At 35.6% G+C, this 19,297-nt stretch overlaps 3 protein-coding genes across 5 annotated transcripts in view; 1 reads left to right on the top strand and 2 right to left on the bottom strand.

Moving 5' to 3' along the window:
* LOC141431998 (acyl-CoA Delta-9 desaturase-like) overlaps positions 1 to 19,297 on the bottom strand; it is a 58,480-nt gene that overhangs the window by 25,919 nt on the left and 13,264 nt on the right. The gene's annotated exons all lie outside the window — the stretch shown is intronic.
* Positions 1,672 to 8,574, top strand: LOC141431989 (uncharacterized). Of its 2 annotated transcripts, XM_074093329.1 has the most exons (3): positions 1,672 to 3,042; positions 3,200 to 4,051; positions 4,593 to 8,574. In XM_074093329.1, exons 2-3 carry the CDS (start codon positions 3,945 to 3,947, stop codon positions 6,646 to 6,648), a joined length of 2,163 nt encoding a protein of 720 aa, XP_073949430.1. In that variant the 5' UTR covers positions 1,672 to 3,042; positions 3,200 to 3,944; the 3' UTR covers positions 6,649 to 8,574. The 2 variants fall into 2 exon arrangements, with proteins under 2 accessions (XP_073949430.1, XP_073949431.1); XM_074093330.1 differs by lacking the exon at positions 4,593 to 8,574 and having other exon boundaries at positions 3,200 to 3,942.
* LOC141431589 (uncharacterized) lies at positions 12,122 to 14,223 on the bottom strand. Its single transcript, XM_074092765.1, has 2 exons — positions 12,882 to 14,223; positions 12,122 to 12,726 (listed from the first exon to the last, which is right to left on the bottom strand). The coding sequence occupies exons 1-2, from the start codon at positions 12,885 to 12,887 to the stop codon at positions 12,256 to 12,258; spliced, it is 477 nt and encodes a 158-aa protein (XP_073948866.1). The 5' UTR covers positions 12,888 to 14,223; the 3' UTR covers positions 12,122 to 12,255.

Genomic DNA, 19,297 nt, shown 5'->3' with positions numbered 1-19,297 from the left:
AGTTCTGAGAACCAGTTGGTGAATACCTAAATAATTAATAAATGAGTGTTATGGCAACGTTTTACCTATTGTTATTACCGCGCCCTGGCGATTCTCCACTATTTGGATACGCTTGTTTCGTAAAAAAACAGTATTTACACCTAAAAATAGCAGACGAATCTGAACAACAATCTATTCAGCGATTTTATCTTTGCAGATCAAAGTGTAGTCACCTTGAAAAATCATATGATACCTACTCTTGAACTGATAATATTTTGTAGCGCTAGTTCACTGTAAATATTAGACCTTTACTGGATCGCCTTCTACAGGTACCCCTAGTGTTAAATTGCATATACATTTGGATATTTGGCCCGTTTTCATCGGTTTTTTTTCACATTTTTACCTAAAATCTTGTGATGATGTATATTTTCACTACAATTTTCTGGGTAGGATGGTAAACGATCATTACCAGAAGCATAAGTTACCTCAGGGGACGTAGAACGATCATTTTTTCCACTTACTAGTATGTTTTGAGTGATTGAAGACACTGGTTTAGTACTTACTGAACATTTCTATCTTCTCTCGTAACGTCAATATCTATTGAAAACGTCTACTAGATTATGTATGTTGTATGTTGCATATTTTGACAGTTTCATGCATATTTGTAGCACTTGTCATTCATAATATTGCATAAAAAAAATTCACTTTTTAGTTAATATATAATCCTGTATCTACTTATAATCTTTCAATACTGCAACAGTGCATTTTTTTAACCTAATACCTTTTCCACTGCCACTTTTTCCAAAGGCCCTACTTACTTATAATGAAAATAGGCTCCATCCATTCTACGACATAGGACTCCACAAAGGGGCGACTTTATGTTAATTTGAATTCATCACAAAAAAATACCTCGGCATTTTTCCGCTGCAGTGCAGTATAACTAGTTTTGTATGGTGAATATCCGTCTGCGGCGGTCCCATGACGTCACCCCATGGTCCGCGGATCCCCTGGACCGTGACGTCGTTTCCGCTGCCGCATCCGCCTTCCACCACAAATTATGTCAACTGTTAATCGAATTTTCATTTCGTAATTTAAAATTGTGCGGCACGGAAGCCTTTCGAAAACAATAAATGTCATCACGGCTCCTAAAGCAGCATCGCATGATGGTATACTGAATCAAACCAGACACATCAAGTCGCTTTGAGTGTCAAAATTGTAATTATATGTTATTTTAATGGCGCTCACTAAGTGGTCCCTACGAATAATAACTCTTAAATAGTAATGCTCCTCTACAATCATCTCATTCATATCAAGCCATAGGACGTCCACTATTGGGCATGGCTTCCCCATCCCTCTCACTACAAAAAAAAAAAATGACCGCTTTAAATTTGGTTCTACTTAAACGAACTGAGCAATCACAACGAGACGCTGAAGCCGCATTTACAACGCATTATGTAAACAGTACGCTCGCTATTCGCCTCGCGCCTCGCTTTGCGATTCGCGCGCTTGCGTCTGGTGCGGTTTACGGACGCGAAGCAAAGGCACGAATGGCGAACACGAACTTACTGTTTACAATTAGTAGTGAGGGATACGACGGCTCCAGATCATTTTTTTTGGTCCAAAATGGCGATTTTGGGGCGGGTCCAATCCTAAAAAAAAAAAAAAAAAAAAAAAAAAAAAAGGAAACACCCCCCACTTGGAGCGATTGGACGAGGTCTGAGAACGCTCCGCCCACTCCTTCCTGTACATATGTACTTCACTTCTGGGACAATGGCAACTCCGAAGCACCTAATCATAAAAGGTTCGACCCGCGAACAATACAAGCCGCGCGAACAATAGGCGCTCATTGTCCCTTTACCTGCTCTCGGCTCTGGCGCTAGCTCTATTGTTCCACTCACCTGACTACCGTACCTTTTTTTCATTCACTTGTTTCCTTTTACTACCTGGGTTCGCCGCACCTCTTGAGTTTTTCGAAATTCATTTGTGGCATTACATTTGAAATTTACCACGTGTTTTACGGTGGAGGAAAACATCGTGAGGAAACCTGCTCAAACCTGCGAAGCAATTCAATGGTGTGTGTGAAGTTCCAAATCAATTCAATCATCAAACTTTCCCCTGCCAATTTCGTAACTTTAAGGAATGGCATAAATCTAACCTAACCTAAACCTATCTTTTAGCAATATAATATATACTGAGCGGCAAAAAAATCTGGTCCTCAAATATATGCAATAATAGGTAATTTTGTATGTGGAGTGGGCCAAATTTTGTGCCGCTGAGTATATGAGAAATAGTAAACTATTAAGATTGAAATTAAGAAGTTCGTAAAGTTTGTGGGCGTCGGCTTCACATTAATGCTTTTCATTAGTACTTTATCAAACAAATCGTTATCTTATATTGTTAAAGCACATACATACATACTTACTTTATGTTTTGAGTTATACCTACACTTAATGTTTTATTTAATTACTCCTGTCTTTTTCGTCATACGATGCCAGTCTTAAAAATGCTGGTTTAAACTTGTACTATAAGCCATCAGCGTCTTTATAACGCACGTTGAAACTTTTAAAATTCTCATCTAAGACATCTCCAAATGCAGGTTTGAACTTGAAGGATCTAAGTGCATACACAGTGAATGATTCATGGTTTCCCTTTTACCAAACCACCCACCGTGCACCGTCTTCTATTGTTAAAATTTAATTACTTCGTTTCTATTGACCATGCGCCGCCTTTCTCAAAAAAATGCTGGTTTGTAAAGGTCCGATCCTCTCCTTTGTTCACCGGCATCCTTTGTGTGTACCCACCTCGGAAATATGCCATGCACAAGTCTAAACTTGTAGGATTTCATTGCGTATAAAAGGAAGTTTAAACCATTCCGCTTCATATCGTCTCAAAGAATTCATACGACAAGATCTCCGTCCAAGCGAGTCGTCGCGTAGTGTAAAAAGTTCAGTGTTTGGTTGATATACCTAGCAGTGTTTCGTTGGTCGAAGCGAGTCGTCGCGAAGTGTAAAAAGTTCAGTGTTTGGTTGATATACCTAGCAGTGTTTCGTTGCTGATATGGATGTAAGTAAGCTCTTGTTTTCATTGTATTTGGACCTGTTTGTTTTAATTTTTGTTTGATTGATAATTTTTTACTATGTATCTCTGTGTTTCCTTAGGTACCATCTAACTCAACTTTGTAGCATTGTTTAAAATATCGTTTTTTTTTTCATTGTTATAGCTGACTGAAGAAAACACATTTAAGCACTATTATTATCCAGAGAATCACGATGAACTCAGCGATGACGGCGAAGGAACATTAGCTTTCAAAGTAAAGAGGGCAATCGCCAAGAACAAAAGACCTAATAACAGTATTCACGGATTCTTTGAAAAGCGCAAGAAAAAGAAGGTTCCCAAAAACTCTTCGACTGTTAGTCAAGCCACTGCAGATGGTGTTGCTTTTATCAAAGCAAACCAAGACGAATCAGCTTACGCATCACACCTCATTAAAATCGAGGTGTATGATATAGACAAGATTAAGAACATTCCCCCGACAGAACAATGGAAACATGCCGAAGTCCGTGTTAAATATTACGCCCACTCCGAAGAAGATGAACACGTTCAACAGACCAGAGACGTGATCTACAACATCACAAAGCAGTTAGCATCAAAAAGTGATTGTGTTAATTTCGTTTTAGACAATAAAAAATAAATTCTACTTAATTTCTTTCGGTTACCTGCTTAACTTCTGACTATCCTTTTCTTGTGAAACACTCTCATTGTTTCGTTTGTGGAGGCAAAGTAATAATGTAAAACCTTTTTTTCTTTTACTTAGTCCGCCGATATTTTGTTGTATTGTTTCATATCTAAACATTTTTGCCTGCTATACAATAGCAAAACGGTGCGTGTAATCTTTAAGGTTGAGCTTGGCTGGTATAAATAGAAGTCGGTCTCACTTAAAATACCACGTTTCCAAAAACATTCTCATGGATACGCAGAGCTGCAGTTTCTTCGATCAACAACTTGACCAACTAGTTGAAGATCAGGACTTGTACGAGCTATGCGAAAAAGTCGAGCAAGAATATTTCAAAACGTAAGTTACTATTTTTGTGATAATTGTACTATTTTTTCATGTTTGGACAGCATTGTCAAGACGAGCGTCGCGTTGAAACTTGTTTGATGTTAGCGACTTTAGGAAGGGGTGGCACCCTTGGGTATAAAAACCGAGTCTCCTTGCCACTTCAACCATTGTGACCGTGCCGGCGATTGCATTTTACGAATTTTGTTTAAAATGTATTTCAATTTGGACTTATCGCTAAACGAAGTTGCAAGTTTAGACAAATCTCTAATTTTGAGTAAATTCCATCGTTACATTCGAATGTGGTTTTTAAATAAAGTTTTACCGGTAACATGGTTAGAAGATCTGGATTTTATTCCATATTTTACACCATGCAATGGACACAATTATAACATGGAAGAATCTGAGGCATCTGATGTAATTGATGGTGTATTTCCAATGCAAGCATACTGTTTACTTTGTAAACATGAAAAGAGTTAGTTTACATATAAATTTACCTTCGGTGTGTTTTACAGTTTATATATATTAATATTAATGATTAATTTATTTTTTACAGATTTTTGCAAGCTGAACTAGGAGGATGCGGTGTAAAAAGAAGGTCATCTAAATCGACCAAAAAGACTCCAGTTAAGGCAAAGAAAATACGCTCTAACCCACCAGCCAGCTTCACATCTACGTCAACCGCATCGTCTTCAAATCAAAATGTGAGTACAGAAATTAATGATAATATTGAATGTTCTGTGTGTCATGTGTCAGTATCGCGAAAATATTATACAAATCATTTAAAAAGTAATACTCACAAAAATAATGTATTAAGTATCAGCAGAGAATTTAAAAATGTTCAGATAATTGAAAGCGCGTTTGGGAATAGGGTAGTTACGTACAGAATTGCATCAGATTCAATTGCAAATCAACCGTTAGAAACACCGAGATTATTTTTAGAAAACATTAAAGACAAAATATTTACATTATTTGATCAATCCATAGCAGAGCACTTTGTAGTAAAGGTAAATTTTATACTTCATGCCGACTTTACACAACAAACTAAGCAATTAAATAATACATTCGATTTTCAAACGTTTAATTATGTTGTTTGCAAAGGTGATTCTAAAGACTACATATTTTCATTACTTGCAAACGAAATTATAAATAAAGTAACCAATTTCGAAAAAAAAGACAGCGGGTGGAGTCTAACAAAAATAAACTATTTAGACATGAATGTGAATAAATTCAATCCATTACGTGGTTCATCTTACATAGATTTACCAAAAGATATAAAGAACAAAAATGCAATTATAAACGTCCAAAACAAAGATCATGAGTGTTTTCGTTGGGCTGTATTATCAGGGTTATATGCACCTAATAACAACGCGAACAGGGTTGCATCATATATATCTCACAGGAATAAATTAAAATTTGATAATCTTTCTTTCCCAATTAAAATAAACGATATCCATAAATTTGAAATGCTGAACAATCTAAGCATTAATGTCTTTGGTTTGGAGTACGACTCAGAAAGCAAACAAAATAAGGTAGTTGGTCCATTACACTTAACAAAAAGTAGGAAAGCCACCCATTTAAACTTGCTGTACATAAATCAAGGTACTAACGGACATTATTGCTACATAAAAAGTCTTTCGAGATTAGTATCAAAACAAATGACATCATCAGAACATGCAATCTTTATTTGTGATGGATGTTTAATTTATTTCAAATCACGTGAAAATTTGCAGAAACATCAAGATCATGATTGTTTCCACGTCTGTACAAACTTGCCCTCTCAAAACGTAGCCAAAAGAAACTGGTTTAATGAATTAGTTCCATCTAGCGAAATATCATTTAATAATTACGATCGTAAATTGAGGCTCCCATTTGTTGTATACGCAGATTTCGAAGCATTTTTAAAGCCTATTAATACTTGCACAAACGATCCAAGTAAATCTTCGACAACTAATATTCAGGAACATAAGGTGTATAGTTTCGGATACTATATAAAATGTTCATATGATAATACTTTGTCTGTATATAGGACATATACAGGTGAAAATTGTGCAGAATCATTCATGAAATTTATTAAACGAGATTTAGAGAACATTTGCAAGAAGAACACTTTTGTAAAAAGTCCTTTGCCTTTAACGGAACAAGATAAAGTAACCATCGCCCAAAGTAAAACGTGCTACATCTGTCAAAATAATTTAAATGGTGAATTATTCGTTTCTTACAACCATCATACTGGTGCTTTTGAAGGAGTAGCTCACCCGTCTTGTTCTAAGAAATATCGAACCCCAAATTTTGTACCTGTGTTTTTACACAATTTAAGTAACTATGACGCCCATTTTCTAGTACATGGACTGGGATTTGAAGAGGGTAACATAGAAATTATTCCGCAAAACAAAGAGAAATATATTGCTTTTTCGAAGCAATTAAATATTAATAATAATCGTACTATGAAATTAAAATTTCTTGATTCTTTTAAATTTATGAGTAGTAGTCTTGATAAATTAACCAAAAATTTACTACCTGAACAGTTTCAAGAACTTCGGCTAAATTTCCCCTGCGAACAAGACTTTAAACGTTTATTAAGAAAAGGGTATACCCATATGAACATATGACATCTATAGAATCATTAAAATTAACTAGCCTTCCCGAATATAAAGCTTTTTACAGCTCATTAAATGATGTCAATATTTCAAAAAATGATTACCAACATGCCTGTGATGTATGGAATCACTTTAATTGTCAAAATATGGGAGACTATTCAAACCTTTATTTAAAAACAGACGTTTTGTTATTAGCGGATGTATTTGAAAATTTTAGAAATGTTTGTATGGAAACATATGGATTGGATCCTGCTCATTATTATACAGCACCGGGTCTAAGTTGGGACGCCATGTTAATGTACACCAAAATCAATTTAGAACTTCTAACTGATATCGACAAAATTACTTTTATAGCAAATAATATAAGAGGCGGCATTTCCCAATGTAGTAACAGACATGCAAAAGCAAATAATATATTTATGCCTGAATATGATCGAACTTTGCCATCATCATTTCTGATGTATCTCGATGCAAATAATCTGTACGGTTGGGCAATGTCACAATGTCTTCCCACAGGCAAGTTTGAATGGGTGGATGTGAATACAAATTTTAAAGTACCTGATGACGCTGAACATGGGTACATTTTGGAAGTTGATTTGGAATATCCTAATAACTTACATGATTTACATTCTGATTTACCATTCTGTCCGGAAAATGTGTGTTTAGGCGGCTCTAAAGACAAAAAGCTGATTCCTAATTTGCATAACAAAACAAATTATGTCATTCACTATAGAAACCTTAAACAATGCTTAGAATCGGGGTTAAGTTTAGTTAAAATTCATAGAGTTTTAAAGTTTGAGCAGAAACCGTGGTTGAAACCATACATAGATTTGAACACACGTATGCGTTCTATGGCCAAAACAGATTTTGAAAAGGACTTCTTTAAGTTAATGAACAATTCCGTGTTTGGCAAAACGATGGAAAATGTAAATAAAAGAGTTAATGTAAAATTACGGAACCACTGGACAAATCGCGGAAAAACTGAAGGCGTTGAATCTTTAATTGCAAAACCAGAATTTCACAGTTTATCTATATTTTCCGAAAATTTGGTTGCAGTTCAACTGAAAAAAACAAAAGTTTTGTACAACAAACCTATTTACCTAGGATTTTGCGTACTCGATTTGTCAAAAACGTTAATGTATAACTTTCATTATGATTTCATGAAAACTAAATTCAAAAACAATCTTAAATTGCTCTATACAGACACGGACAGTCTGGTTTATCAGATATTTACAGAAAACTTGTACGCTGATATAAAGCCAGATTTGGTATCGCACTTTGATACCTCTGACTATCCTCCGGACAATGTATACGGTTTTCCATTAGTGAATAAAAAACAATTGGGATTCTTCAAAGATGAAAATAACGGCAAAATTTTTAAAGAATTTGTTGGTCTTCGATCAAAAATGTACGCAATGGACGTACAAAGTACTATAATAGCAAAAGCAAAAGGTGTCAATAAATGTGTTACCAAAAAATTATGTATGGAAGACTATAAAGACTGTTTATTCAATAGTAAAAAACTGTTGTGTGAAATGATGCGGTTCAGATCAATCAAACATGTAATATTTACTCAAAAAATAAATAAAATATCATTATCACACTGCGACACGAAACGATATTTGTTGCCAAATTCAACTGACACGCTTGCTTGGGGACATAATAGATTAAAGAACATTCAATTTTAATATTACTTTCTGTACAATATGTGATGATACTAGTGATATAAAAATTTATTTTCATTGTACTTATATACTTATAAGGTTTTGTAATTGTTGCGCATGCACTAGCGATAAGACGATAAAAATTGGTTTCATTGTACATATATATAAAAAAAATAAAAAAGGTTTTGTAATATTTGTGCATGCACTACTGATAAGACAAAAAATGTGTATCCTACTATAGATTTTTTGAAAGAAGAAAAAAATTACTGCCAAGTTTCTTGCGGCGCATTCTTCTTGGCAATGATGGTCTTTCCGAAGCGCTGGTAGTTTCAATAAAAGATAAAAAATATTGTTTGTTTCTTTGCTTTTGTTACCTATAACTATATAACCATATCTGAATTTTAACTTCTATCATTTGTGACGAAGACCTTTTGAAATCGGCACGTGTTTCCTTGCATAACATAATAAATAATGATTCACTTTTGTCATCCTTTCACGGCCATAGTAGCTGGTCCAAGTGGTTGTGGAAAATCAAACTTTGTCACAAACTTTTTAAAGGATTGTAAAATAATATGCGACGTAGATTTTTCGGAAGTAATTTGGTGTTATGATGAAATGCAACCTTTGTACAACCTGGACAATGTAAATTATAGTCAGGGTATACCTGATATCAACATGTTCGACGGGAAGCAACCTAAACTTCTTATAATCGATGATTTGATGAGAGAGGCAGATGGACGGATCGTTGACATTTTCACGAAAGGTAGTCATCATAGAAACTTAAGCGTGTTTTATATTACACAAAATTTATTTCACCAGGGAAAAGGCCAGCGTGACATCTCGCTAAACACAAGTTACATTATATATTTTAAAAATCCTAGAGACAAAACTCAAATACGTTACTTGTCACGACAAGTTTGCCCTGAAAACTCAAAGTTCGTAGATGAAGCCTACAAAGATGCCACCAAAGATGCTCATGGTTACCTAATGATTGATCTGAAACAAAATACTGATGACTTATGTCGTTTCAAAACTAAAATATTTCCATCCGATAAATATTGCACAGTGTATATTCCTAAAAAAGGATTTAAATATGGCAAGAGTCAACTGGTTTTGGTCAGTTCTAAATGATGTCCGAGAGTGTGAGCACATATAAACATTTACTAGAAGCGCTGCAAGTACTCAAACCAAAATATCGCACAGCATTGCTTAAAGCTTGTGATGATGATGAAATAAACATTATATGTGAGTGTATTTATAATGTTTTAAAAGGGAAAATTCCATTGGAAAAAGAAGAAAAATTAAAATTAAATAAACATAAAAATATATTGCGAAAATTAGTTTCAAAGGGAAAACAAAAACTTAGAAAAACCATTATCATTCAAAAGGGCGGTGCTTTTCTACCTCTTATATTAGGCGCAGTTTTAAGTGCTTTATTTAACTCTATAACATAATCAAAATGGAGAATATGAAAAAAATGCTATTAGTGGAGCAAGATTTCGTTGAAAGACTTAAACACAATGAAAATCTAACTGAAAACTCATCATCTCGTCTAGATAGGGAGATGCAAAAAATACTTAAAGGTAAAATGGATGATCGTGAAAAATGGGCATTGTATTCCCAAGCACTACAACGATTTTTGCATTTTGCTGAAGCAGATCGAAAACCTTTTAAAATACCTATAGTCACGGATGAATTTGACCACCGCAACAACGACCACAAAGATTTAGTCCCAGAGCTAAAAAAGGAGGAAAATGTTAATAATGATACAGCTTTAAATCCGATCTTACCAGAACTTGATACCACCCCACCACCTGACACACCGACTCAACATTATCCTTTGGAATTTACTCCATCTCATATCATAGAGAGAGTACCGAAATCTTACAAACAGAAAACCAAAACTTTACTGGATAACATTATGCTTCATAAAAAAAAAATTTGGTGGAAGCCTGGAGGGGAAGTTGTATTAAACAACCACACCATCCCAAATACTAATATTGTTGATCTAGTAAACGATGTGATTAGACCTCTTAAACGTACAAAACCAAAGGGATGGGAAGAATTCACCTTAATTTTAAAAGAAATAAGAGTGCCTGCATCTTGTATAGGTAACCCACTAACGCAGAATTTTTTAAAAAATCTCTTGGAGAGAGGGAATTAAAGGAGCTCGACACACCATTTTCGTCTACAATTGCAAGAAATTCATCATTAGCGGAAAACGCATCTACACCTATTTCTAGTAGAACACGTGATTCGAAAAAAAAGAAATTAGATTGGGAAAGATGGACCCCCTATTAGATATTCACAGGATTTACTACGATGTGTCCAATCCTGCCGGATACAGTAGCATCAATAAGTTGGCGAAGGAGATGAAAGGTAAAATGAGTAAAAAGGAAGTAAAAAGATGGCTGCAGTCTCAGGAAACGTACACATTACATAAACCTGTTCACAGAAGGTTTACTAGAAACAGGTACATATTATCTAATTATAATGAACTCTGGCAAGCTGATCTAAGTGATATGCGTACTTATGCTCAATATAATGATGGATACAAATATATTCTTTGTGTTATTGACGTGTTTAGTAAATATGCTTTTGCGCGAGCAATGAAGAGTAAAAAACCTGAAGTTGTTAAATCCTGTTTTGATAGCATTTTTACAGAAGCTAATGCCACTCCTCGCCATATTAATCTGATAAAGGTACAGAGTTTGTTTCAAAAGCTGTACAACAGTACTTTAAAAGTAGAAATATTAATTATTATACTACTAATAATCCTGATATTAAAGCTAGCATAGTGGAAAGGTTTCAGAGAACTCTTAAAATGATTTGATAATCATGGGATAAATTCATTTAGCTTATACGTTGATGGACAACAGGTTCCTTCAAAAACATTACAACCCTCGTTCAAAGATGGGCTGATCGTATCCACTTATCATACATTGTTTTCTGGTACTGGTATCCATTTTTTGAATGAAGGTAATGAAATAGCAAGAGAAGGATATGGAGGGGGATATTGTTTATTAGCTTTTGACTTAACTCCAGATCTTTCAGCCAGTTCAAGTTCACATTGGAATTTAGTTAGACATGGTAGTGTTAGATTAGAGGTCCGTTTTGAGACAGCTTTAACACAACTCTTAATTGTGTTGTTTATGCAGAGTTTGATAATGTTGTAGAAATTAATAAAAACCGAGATATAACTGTTGATTACAATAGTTAAATAAGACAGCTGTATACTAAATCTATCACATCTATACCGTAGTCTATAATGGATACATCGGAAATAGAATATTTTATGAGTAAAATTAATTTGAACATAAAATCAAATGTTTTTGCCGCTAACAAAATGCCTTTGTTTGTTCAACTACCTATTTATCTTATCAGCAATTTGGATCCAGATTACAAGCCTGGTTCTCATTGGATTGCCATTTACATTGATATTAACGGTGTTGGAGAATACTTTGATTCATTTGGTCGACAACCAGAAGGTTATCATAAGAGGTTTTTAAAGAGAAATGCCAAGAGGTGGTTTTATAACCACAAATCATTTCAAAATCCTTTTACCTCAGTTTGCGGTGAATATTGTTTAGTTTATCTGTATTTTAAGAATAAAGGAAAAACTATGTATGATTTTCAAAGCCTATTTTCTGAAAATTCTTTATGTAATGATCTTATTATAAGAAATATGTTTAATTCATTTTTTATGTAATAAATTTTTTATTAATCTATTTTTTGTTTTACTTCAATCCTAAAATTTAAAAGGCGGATTTTCAAGGGAAATATGTTGTGGTACACAGATACAGATTAAATAATACAAAAAATTAAGTTTTTAAAAATTTATTCAAACCAACAATTTACATTATTACTTTGCCTCCACAAACGAAACAATGAGAGTGTTTCACAAGAAAAGGATAGTCAGAAGTTAAGCAGGTAACCGAAAGAAATTAAGTAGAAATTATTTTTGATTGTCTAAAACGAAATTAACACAATCACTTTTTGCTGCCAATAGCTTAGTGATGTTGTAGATGACGTCTCTGGTCTGTTGAACGTGTTCATCTTCTTCGGAGTGGGCGTAATATTTAACACGGACTTCGGCATGTTTCCATTGTTCTGTCGGGGGAATGTTCTTAATCTTGTCTATATCATACACCTCGATTTTAATGAGGTGTGATGCGTAAGCTGATTCGTCTTGGTTTGCTTTGATAAAAGCAACACCATCTGCAGTGGCTTGACTAACAGTCGAAGAGTTTTTGGGAACCTTCTTTTTCTTGCGCTTTTCAAAGAATCCGTGAATACTGTTATTAGGTCTTTTGTTCTTGGCGATTGCCCTCTTTACTTTGAAAGCTAATGTTCCTTCGCCGTCATCGCTGAGTTCATCGTGATTCTCTGGATAATAATAGTGCTTAAATGTGTTTTCTTCAGTCAGCTATAACAATGAAAAAAAAACGATATTTTAAACAATGCTACAAAGTTGAGTTAGATGGTACCTAAGGAAACACAGAGATACATAGTAAAAAATATCAATCAAACAAAAATTAAAACAAACAGGTCCAAATACAATGAAAACAAGAGCTTACTTACATCCATATCAGCAACGAAACACTGCTAGGTATATCAACCAAACACTGAACTTTTTACACTTCGCGACGACTCGCTTCGACCAACGAAACACTGCTAGGTATATCAACCAAACACTGAACTTTTTACACTACGCGACGACTCGCTTGGACGGAGATCTTGTCGTATGAATTCTTTGAGACGATATGAAGCGGAATGGTTTAAACTTCCTTTTATACGCAATGAAATCTTGCAAGTTTAGACTTGTGCATGGCATATTTCCGAGGTGGGTACACACAAAGGATGCCGGTGAACAAAGGAGAGGATCGGACCTTTACAAACCAGCATTTTTTTGTGAAAGGCGGCGCATGGTCAATAGAAACGAAGTAATTAAATTTTAACAATAGAAGACGGTGCACGTTGGGTGGTTTGGTAAAAGGGAAACCATGAATCATTCACTGTGTATGCACTTAGATCCTTCAAGTTCAAACCTGCATTTGGAGATGTCTTAGATGAGAATTTTAAAAGTTTCAACGTGCGTTATAAAGACGCTGATGGCTTATAGTACAAGTTTAAACCAGCATTTTTAAGACTGGCATCGTATGACGAAAAAGACAGGAGTAATTAAATAAAACATTAAGTGTAGGTATAACTCAAAACATAAAGTAAGTATGTATGTATGTGCTTTAACAATATAAGATAACGATTTGTTTGATAAAGTACTAATGAAAAGCATTAATGTGAAGCCGACGCCCACAAACTTTACGAACTTCTTAATTTCAATCTTAATAGTTTACTATTTCTCATATACTCAGCGGCACAAAATTTGGCCCACTCCACATACAAAATTACCTATTATTGCATATATTTGAGGACCAGATTTTTTTGCCGCTCAGTATATATTATATTGCTAAAAGATAGGTTTAGGTTAGGTTAGATTTATGCTATTCCTTAAAGTTACGAAATTGATTTGGAACTTCACACACACACACCATTGAATTGCTTCGCAGGTTTGAGCAGGTTTCCTCACGATGTTTTCCTCCACCGTAAAACACGTGGTAAATTTCAAATGTAATGCCACAAATGAATTTCGAAAAACTCAAGAGGTGCGGCGAACCCAGGTAGTAAAAGGAAACAAGTGAATGAAAAAAGGTACGGTAGTCAGGTGAGTGGAACAATAGAGCTAGCGCCAGAGCCGAGAGCAGGTAAAGGGACAATGAGCGCCTATTGTTCGCCCGGCTTGTATTGTTCGCGGGTCGAACCTTTTATGATTAGGTGCTTCGGAGTTGCCATTGTCCCAGAAGTGAAGTACATATGTACAGGAAGGAGTGGGCGGAGCGTTCTCAGACCTCGTCCAATCGCTCCAAGTGGGGGGGTGTTTCCTTTTTTTTTTTTTTTTTTTTTTTTTTTTTAGGATTGGACCCGCCCCAAAATCGCCATTTTGGACCAAAAAAAATGATCTGGAGCCGTCGTATCCCTCACTACTTATATATTCGTCTACCTGATGGGCTTCTATCACTCCTCCTGGCTAGTGCTGAGGCACCGACTTCAAACTAGTGCCTTAATAGGAGAGGAAGGAGAAAAAGGTTTAATTTTTTGCTTTTCAGTTTTTTTGTACGTGGATTGTTCTGAGTTACGCTTCCTGATTAAGAAGTACTATTTTTTCGCCATGCATATTTCAGCCTATTTAGTAAGCGTAATGTCAAAATTAATAAACAATTGAATAAAGTTTTTTTTTACAGCAGCATAGCATTTGGGCGTATCTGTTATTGGTGGAATCTGCCAAAAACCATTTGGACCACAGCCTAGCTAGTACGCACATTTAAATTTCAGTACGACTGTTACATTCCGTGGTTACATTTGTATTTTTTGCGTCTCTCAAATTAAAGCTCAAACAATGCAATTTTAAATGCACACCACGTTTTTAATACACAGCGATACTTTTGATATCTATATTCTATAGGTAGAGTCATTCACGATAACGCGTGCCGTGGTTCGTATTACAATATTACAATGTCATTAATGGCTAATTTGGACAAAATCACGCGTCTTCGTGGTTGGAACTAGATATAGCTATTACTAGTATTTACCAAGCGACTTCGCGCGCGTTTAACATTTTTAAAGGGCAATCTATTGAGTGCAGACTCATACTCTTTGGCACTACCTACTTAACCCTGTGTTTGGGACTTAACTCGGAGTTACATAGTTAACTCAACCCCGCCCGTGCAAGTGTGCAAGTCCACCTATGACCTATATATTTAGTCGGATTAATTTTAATTAAGTTTTCAGCGGCAGAGTTAAATGATTCAAAAGAACCTTTGATAAGCCAAAGAATCTCTCAGTAAGACAGTGTATAACAGTCTCAACATTAGTCATTCTCATTGGCCATTAGAAAACAAGAGGCCACCCGCGCACGCGTAGCGCTCCCAATATGGCCACCGATTGTCGCAGGTTCACTCACCACCACGGTTCCCACCCATTTAGGGTTTGTAAGGAAAGTCCCGTTTTTAAACCCCTTTGGGGTTTTTGTGAGGCTAAAGGATGTCATGTCCGTCACTCTAAAAATTATATGATATTTCTTAAACTACAATCTTTTGATTACCGTATAGTTTCAAACGTGTTAGCAACTTGTGTCGTGTTGGTACAGTCGGATCTGTGACATATCGAGTATGTTTATTTACGTCTGCGAGAGGCCACACCACTGTTTAAAAAACGGTGACGGTACGGAATCGCAGTGACGCATCGTATGCGCACCGTTTTTATCGCATGCCCGCCACACTGCTGCTTAAAATACGCAGACGGAGCGGCATCGCAGTGACGTGCCGCAAACGTCACGACTTTTGGTGGAGAGCATGCGGTAAATTCCTGATGTTTACGGCACGTCACTGCGATTTCGCACCATTTGCGAATTTTGAGCAGCGGTGTGGAGAGCGTGCAATAAAAACGGTGCGCATCGATGCGTCACTGCGATTCCGTACCGTCACCGTTTTTTAAGCAACGGTGTGGCCGCTCCTTTAGGGTTGGTTTTGCATGAAATACGTCTATATGACACGTAGCCGCTTATACGTGTAGTTCATCATTATCATCATCATACCAGCCGCAGGACAACTCCTATTGGACATAGCCTGATTGGAAGCGGCATGAACATGTAGTAGAAAGGGACGGTGATTACGATCGCAAGCGCCCGATCGCTAGACAAAACGACCACCTAGTCTGTCGTGGTCGGCAACATCGGAATGACACATTGACAGTTACGTCGTCTGGCTTAAGTGGCATATATAGCTCGTACTTAGTCACTTCATCTTTTGGCGGCAGCGGCGGTCGTGCCTTACACCCCGTTCTCCGTAAAGCACCATCATTACTCACTCGAAATTACGCTTCTCGTTTGGTATTTTGGCGTCTTATTTTTCGTCTGGCAATATATAGAGCGTACACTTCCGATTTACCCTGGGCCTAGCACTCCGTAATAACGTTACTAAAACGTAAAAATATAACATAATTGTAACAATAAAAAAACTAAATGGGATCAAACGGGAGGCTTACTGCCTACTTTCCCAAACAAAAAAATATTTTTCTAAATTGGTTTATAATTGACTAAATTCTGAGGTAACAAACGTAAAATAGAATAAAGTCCTCCTTCTTATGGGATTGCAAGTATTAGCTAATGTTCGTTAACCATTTTTCGACGATTTAAATTATAATATGTGTTTCTCTCAGATATAAAGCGCAGAGCATTTCCTTTCATTTACTTTCCCACTAGTATTAATTACTGTGCGTAAGGCAAACATGTTTTTAGCCTCGCCAAAACATATTGTGCTCGTCGTCTGCAATCCCAGTTACACTCGTGTCCCGGTGTCCACATTTTCCCATCGCTTCTGGTGGTAACCCTACTAAGAATCTCGACAATAGTATTTAAATATTAAAAGCTATTTTCAAACTTGCAACTGGAACTGAATTTTAAATCTGTGTATAATGAAGTTATGACAGATGGGAGATTTAGCCGTGAAGTAGTGTTACGAAACTGTCCGTCACCCGCCATATTGGAACTAGGTTGAATACCCAGTGGCTAACTTTGCTGCTTGCTTGTGCTGAATGTTCATCAGCTGTTTTTGTCAGTTGAAATGGCAAAAGTTATTGGAAGAAACATGAATTCCGAAAAACTCAAAGGTGCCAGCCATCTTGAGAGACCATAGACCATACTATATTACCACTAGGGTAGCCACTATAGGCTAAGACATGATTCTTATAAAATAGTTCTTGAAGCAGTAGGTAATAATTGAAGGTTATTAACGTGTTTTCAGCAACATTAGGGCGAGGAAGATTATAAAGAATTTAAATAATGTGTTTTAGCTATATACGTAATTGAAGATACGTAATTCTAGAAGACAAAAAATATATCTAAGAAAAAAGAACTATCTAAACAGAAAGTCTACTTACTCTATCTTGAGTTTCATACTGAAACCAAGGGTTCTTGCTGAAACTAATAAACTTACCAGTAGGTAAGCTAAGATATAACTTGGACATACCCTAAGTTATGGATGCATTAGAGCTTTACCAAAAATTTACTACGGTCCACTATATTGCAGGACGAAAATATGAAGCTCTCGTCATGAACTCGGCGAAGTGCTATTTATATATTATAATATTATGAGTGAATATAGTTATAAAACAAAATAGGCAACCGACTTCAAAAAAAAAAAACAACGAAAACAACTTAAAAACCGAAGTTAACCAAAAGATACAGATACAGATTTTTTTAAGAAGAATTAAACGGAATAAATCATTATTACTATGTTTCTGTACGGGTTTCCTACTGATTGATCACTTTGAAGTCAGTAACAAACCCAGGCTTAGGTACGTAATAGGTAGGTATAGGTAGGTAGCATGTAAGTAAGGCATAGGACTAACTAGAATCACTCTAGGCCCTATACTACTACAATATAAAGTGCAAATTCGAACTTAGTATCTTGCCGTCCCGCTGACGTTAAAATTATTTAATACAAGAGTGATACGATACGAACTTGACACATATCTTTGTGTTCTTTATTTGTACCTAATTAATAATATTGTTGTGTCTTGTGTTGTGAATAAATGTATTTTCTTTCTTTTAACTTTGATTTTCGTAGTAGCGCCGGGTGCTGACTCGTGCCGAGGCATGATGAGGAGTTTTTCTTACGGCTTAACTACTTCGCACATTTCTTTAAAAGCTTGTCCTTACGATACTGCAAAACAGCATATTACTCTAATTAACATTACCAGCTAAGAAAACAAACAATACTAAATGGAAGCATTTTTAGCATATAGTGGAAAAGCTGCCTTAATTGACGTAGCCGATCAAAGCACAGGATTTGCATGGCAAAAGACCGCTGATTGGGTTTCGAATGACCCGACGATGCCTATTGAAAAGCAGTGACGCATAGAGCGTGATATCAGAGTGCTATACATCGTTACTGAGGTATATGATCGGAAAATTAACCCATAGCGAATTGTTACAATAGTTTATCTGTTATTCTATACTATAGTCTCTAGCTCGTTGGATTTGATTTGTTGGATTTTGCTATTTTGGCTACTTAGTCAATCCAAACTACAATGCGTTCGTATTTTAACGGCTTATGGGAATGTCGCGTGAAAAACACTAAATCGTCACAAAATTACGGCAAATGCCGTTTTTGTTTGGCTGTATATACTTAAATAAAAAACATTAATCAATATAAAATAAAATAAAAATATCATGGGACACTTGACACCAATTGACCTAGTCCCAAACTAGCAAAGCTTGTACTATGGATACTAGGCAACGGATAAACATACTTATATAGATACTACATACTTAAATACATATTAAACATCCAAGACCCGAGAACAACATTCGTGTTATTCACACAAATATCTGCCCGGCCGGGATTCGAACCCAGGACCTCAAGCTTCGTAGTCAGGTGCCTAACCACTTAGCCATTCCGGTCGTCCAATAAACTGAACATAACATTATCCTGTTTTGCAATGGAAACACGAGGAAGGAAAAACAGAATATTAAATAATTCCAAAGATTAACACACGACCGTATGGATAATTCAATCAATCACCGAGGGAATGATAGTGATACAAGTAATTAAGGCGCTGTACGTAGTGAAAACTACAATTTTAGAAAATATTTAAAATATACTTACACAATACTTACAACTGCAATTTTTTTATATGTATATTTTCGGTCTATTAGCTCGTTTTTGACTTCATCAAAAAACACGATTGCTCACAAAAACCTCGATAGATTATTTTTTGAAAAAGAGCTTCGTTTACACGTTAAACCAAATATTTATAAAAACTATTATGTATATCAACACAAAATTTGCTTTTATTAAATAGTTTTTTAGTAATTTAGATTTATGCTTCATAGATTTTCAATAGGTTGAGTACATCAATCATACCAATTATTTCGTCTT

This window comes from Choristoneura fumiferana, chromosome 10 (assembly GCF_025370935.1).
Source record: "Choristoneura fumiferana chromosome 10, NRCan_CFum_1, whole genome shotgun sequence".
Classification (NCBI taxonomy): Eukaryota; Metazoa; Arthropoda; class Insecta; order Lepidoptera; family Tortricidae; genus Choristoneura; species Choristoneura fumiferana.
The sequence above is the reverse complement of the archived record's forward strand: the minus strand, read 5'-3'. Positions and strand labels throughout refer to the sequence as shown.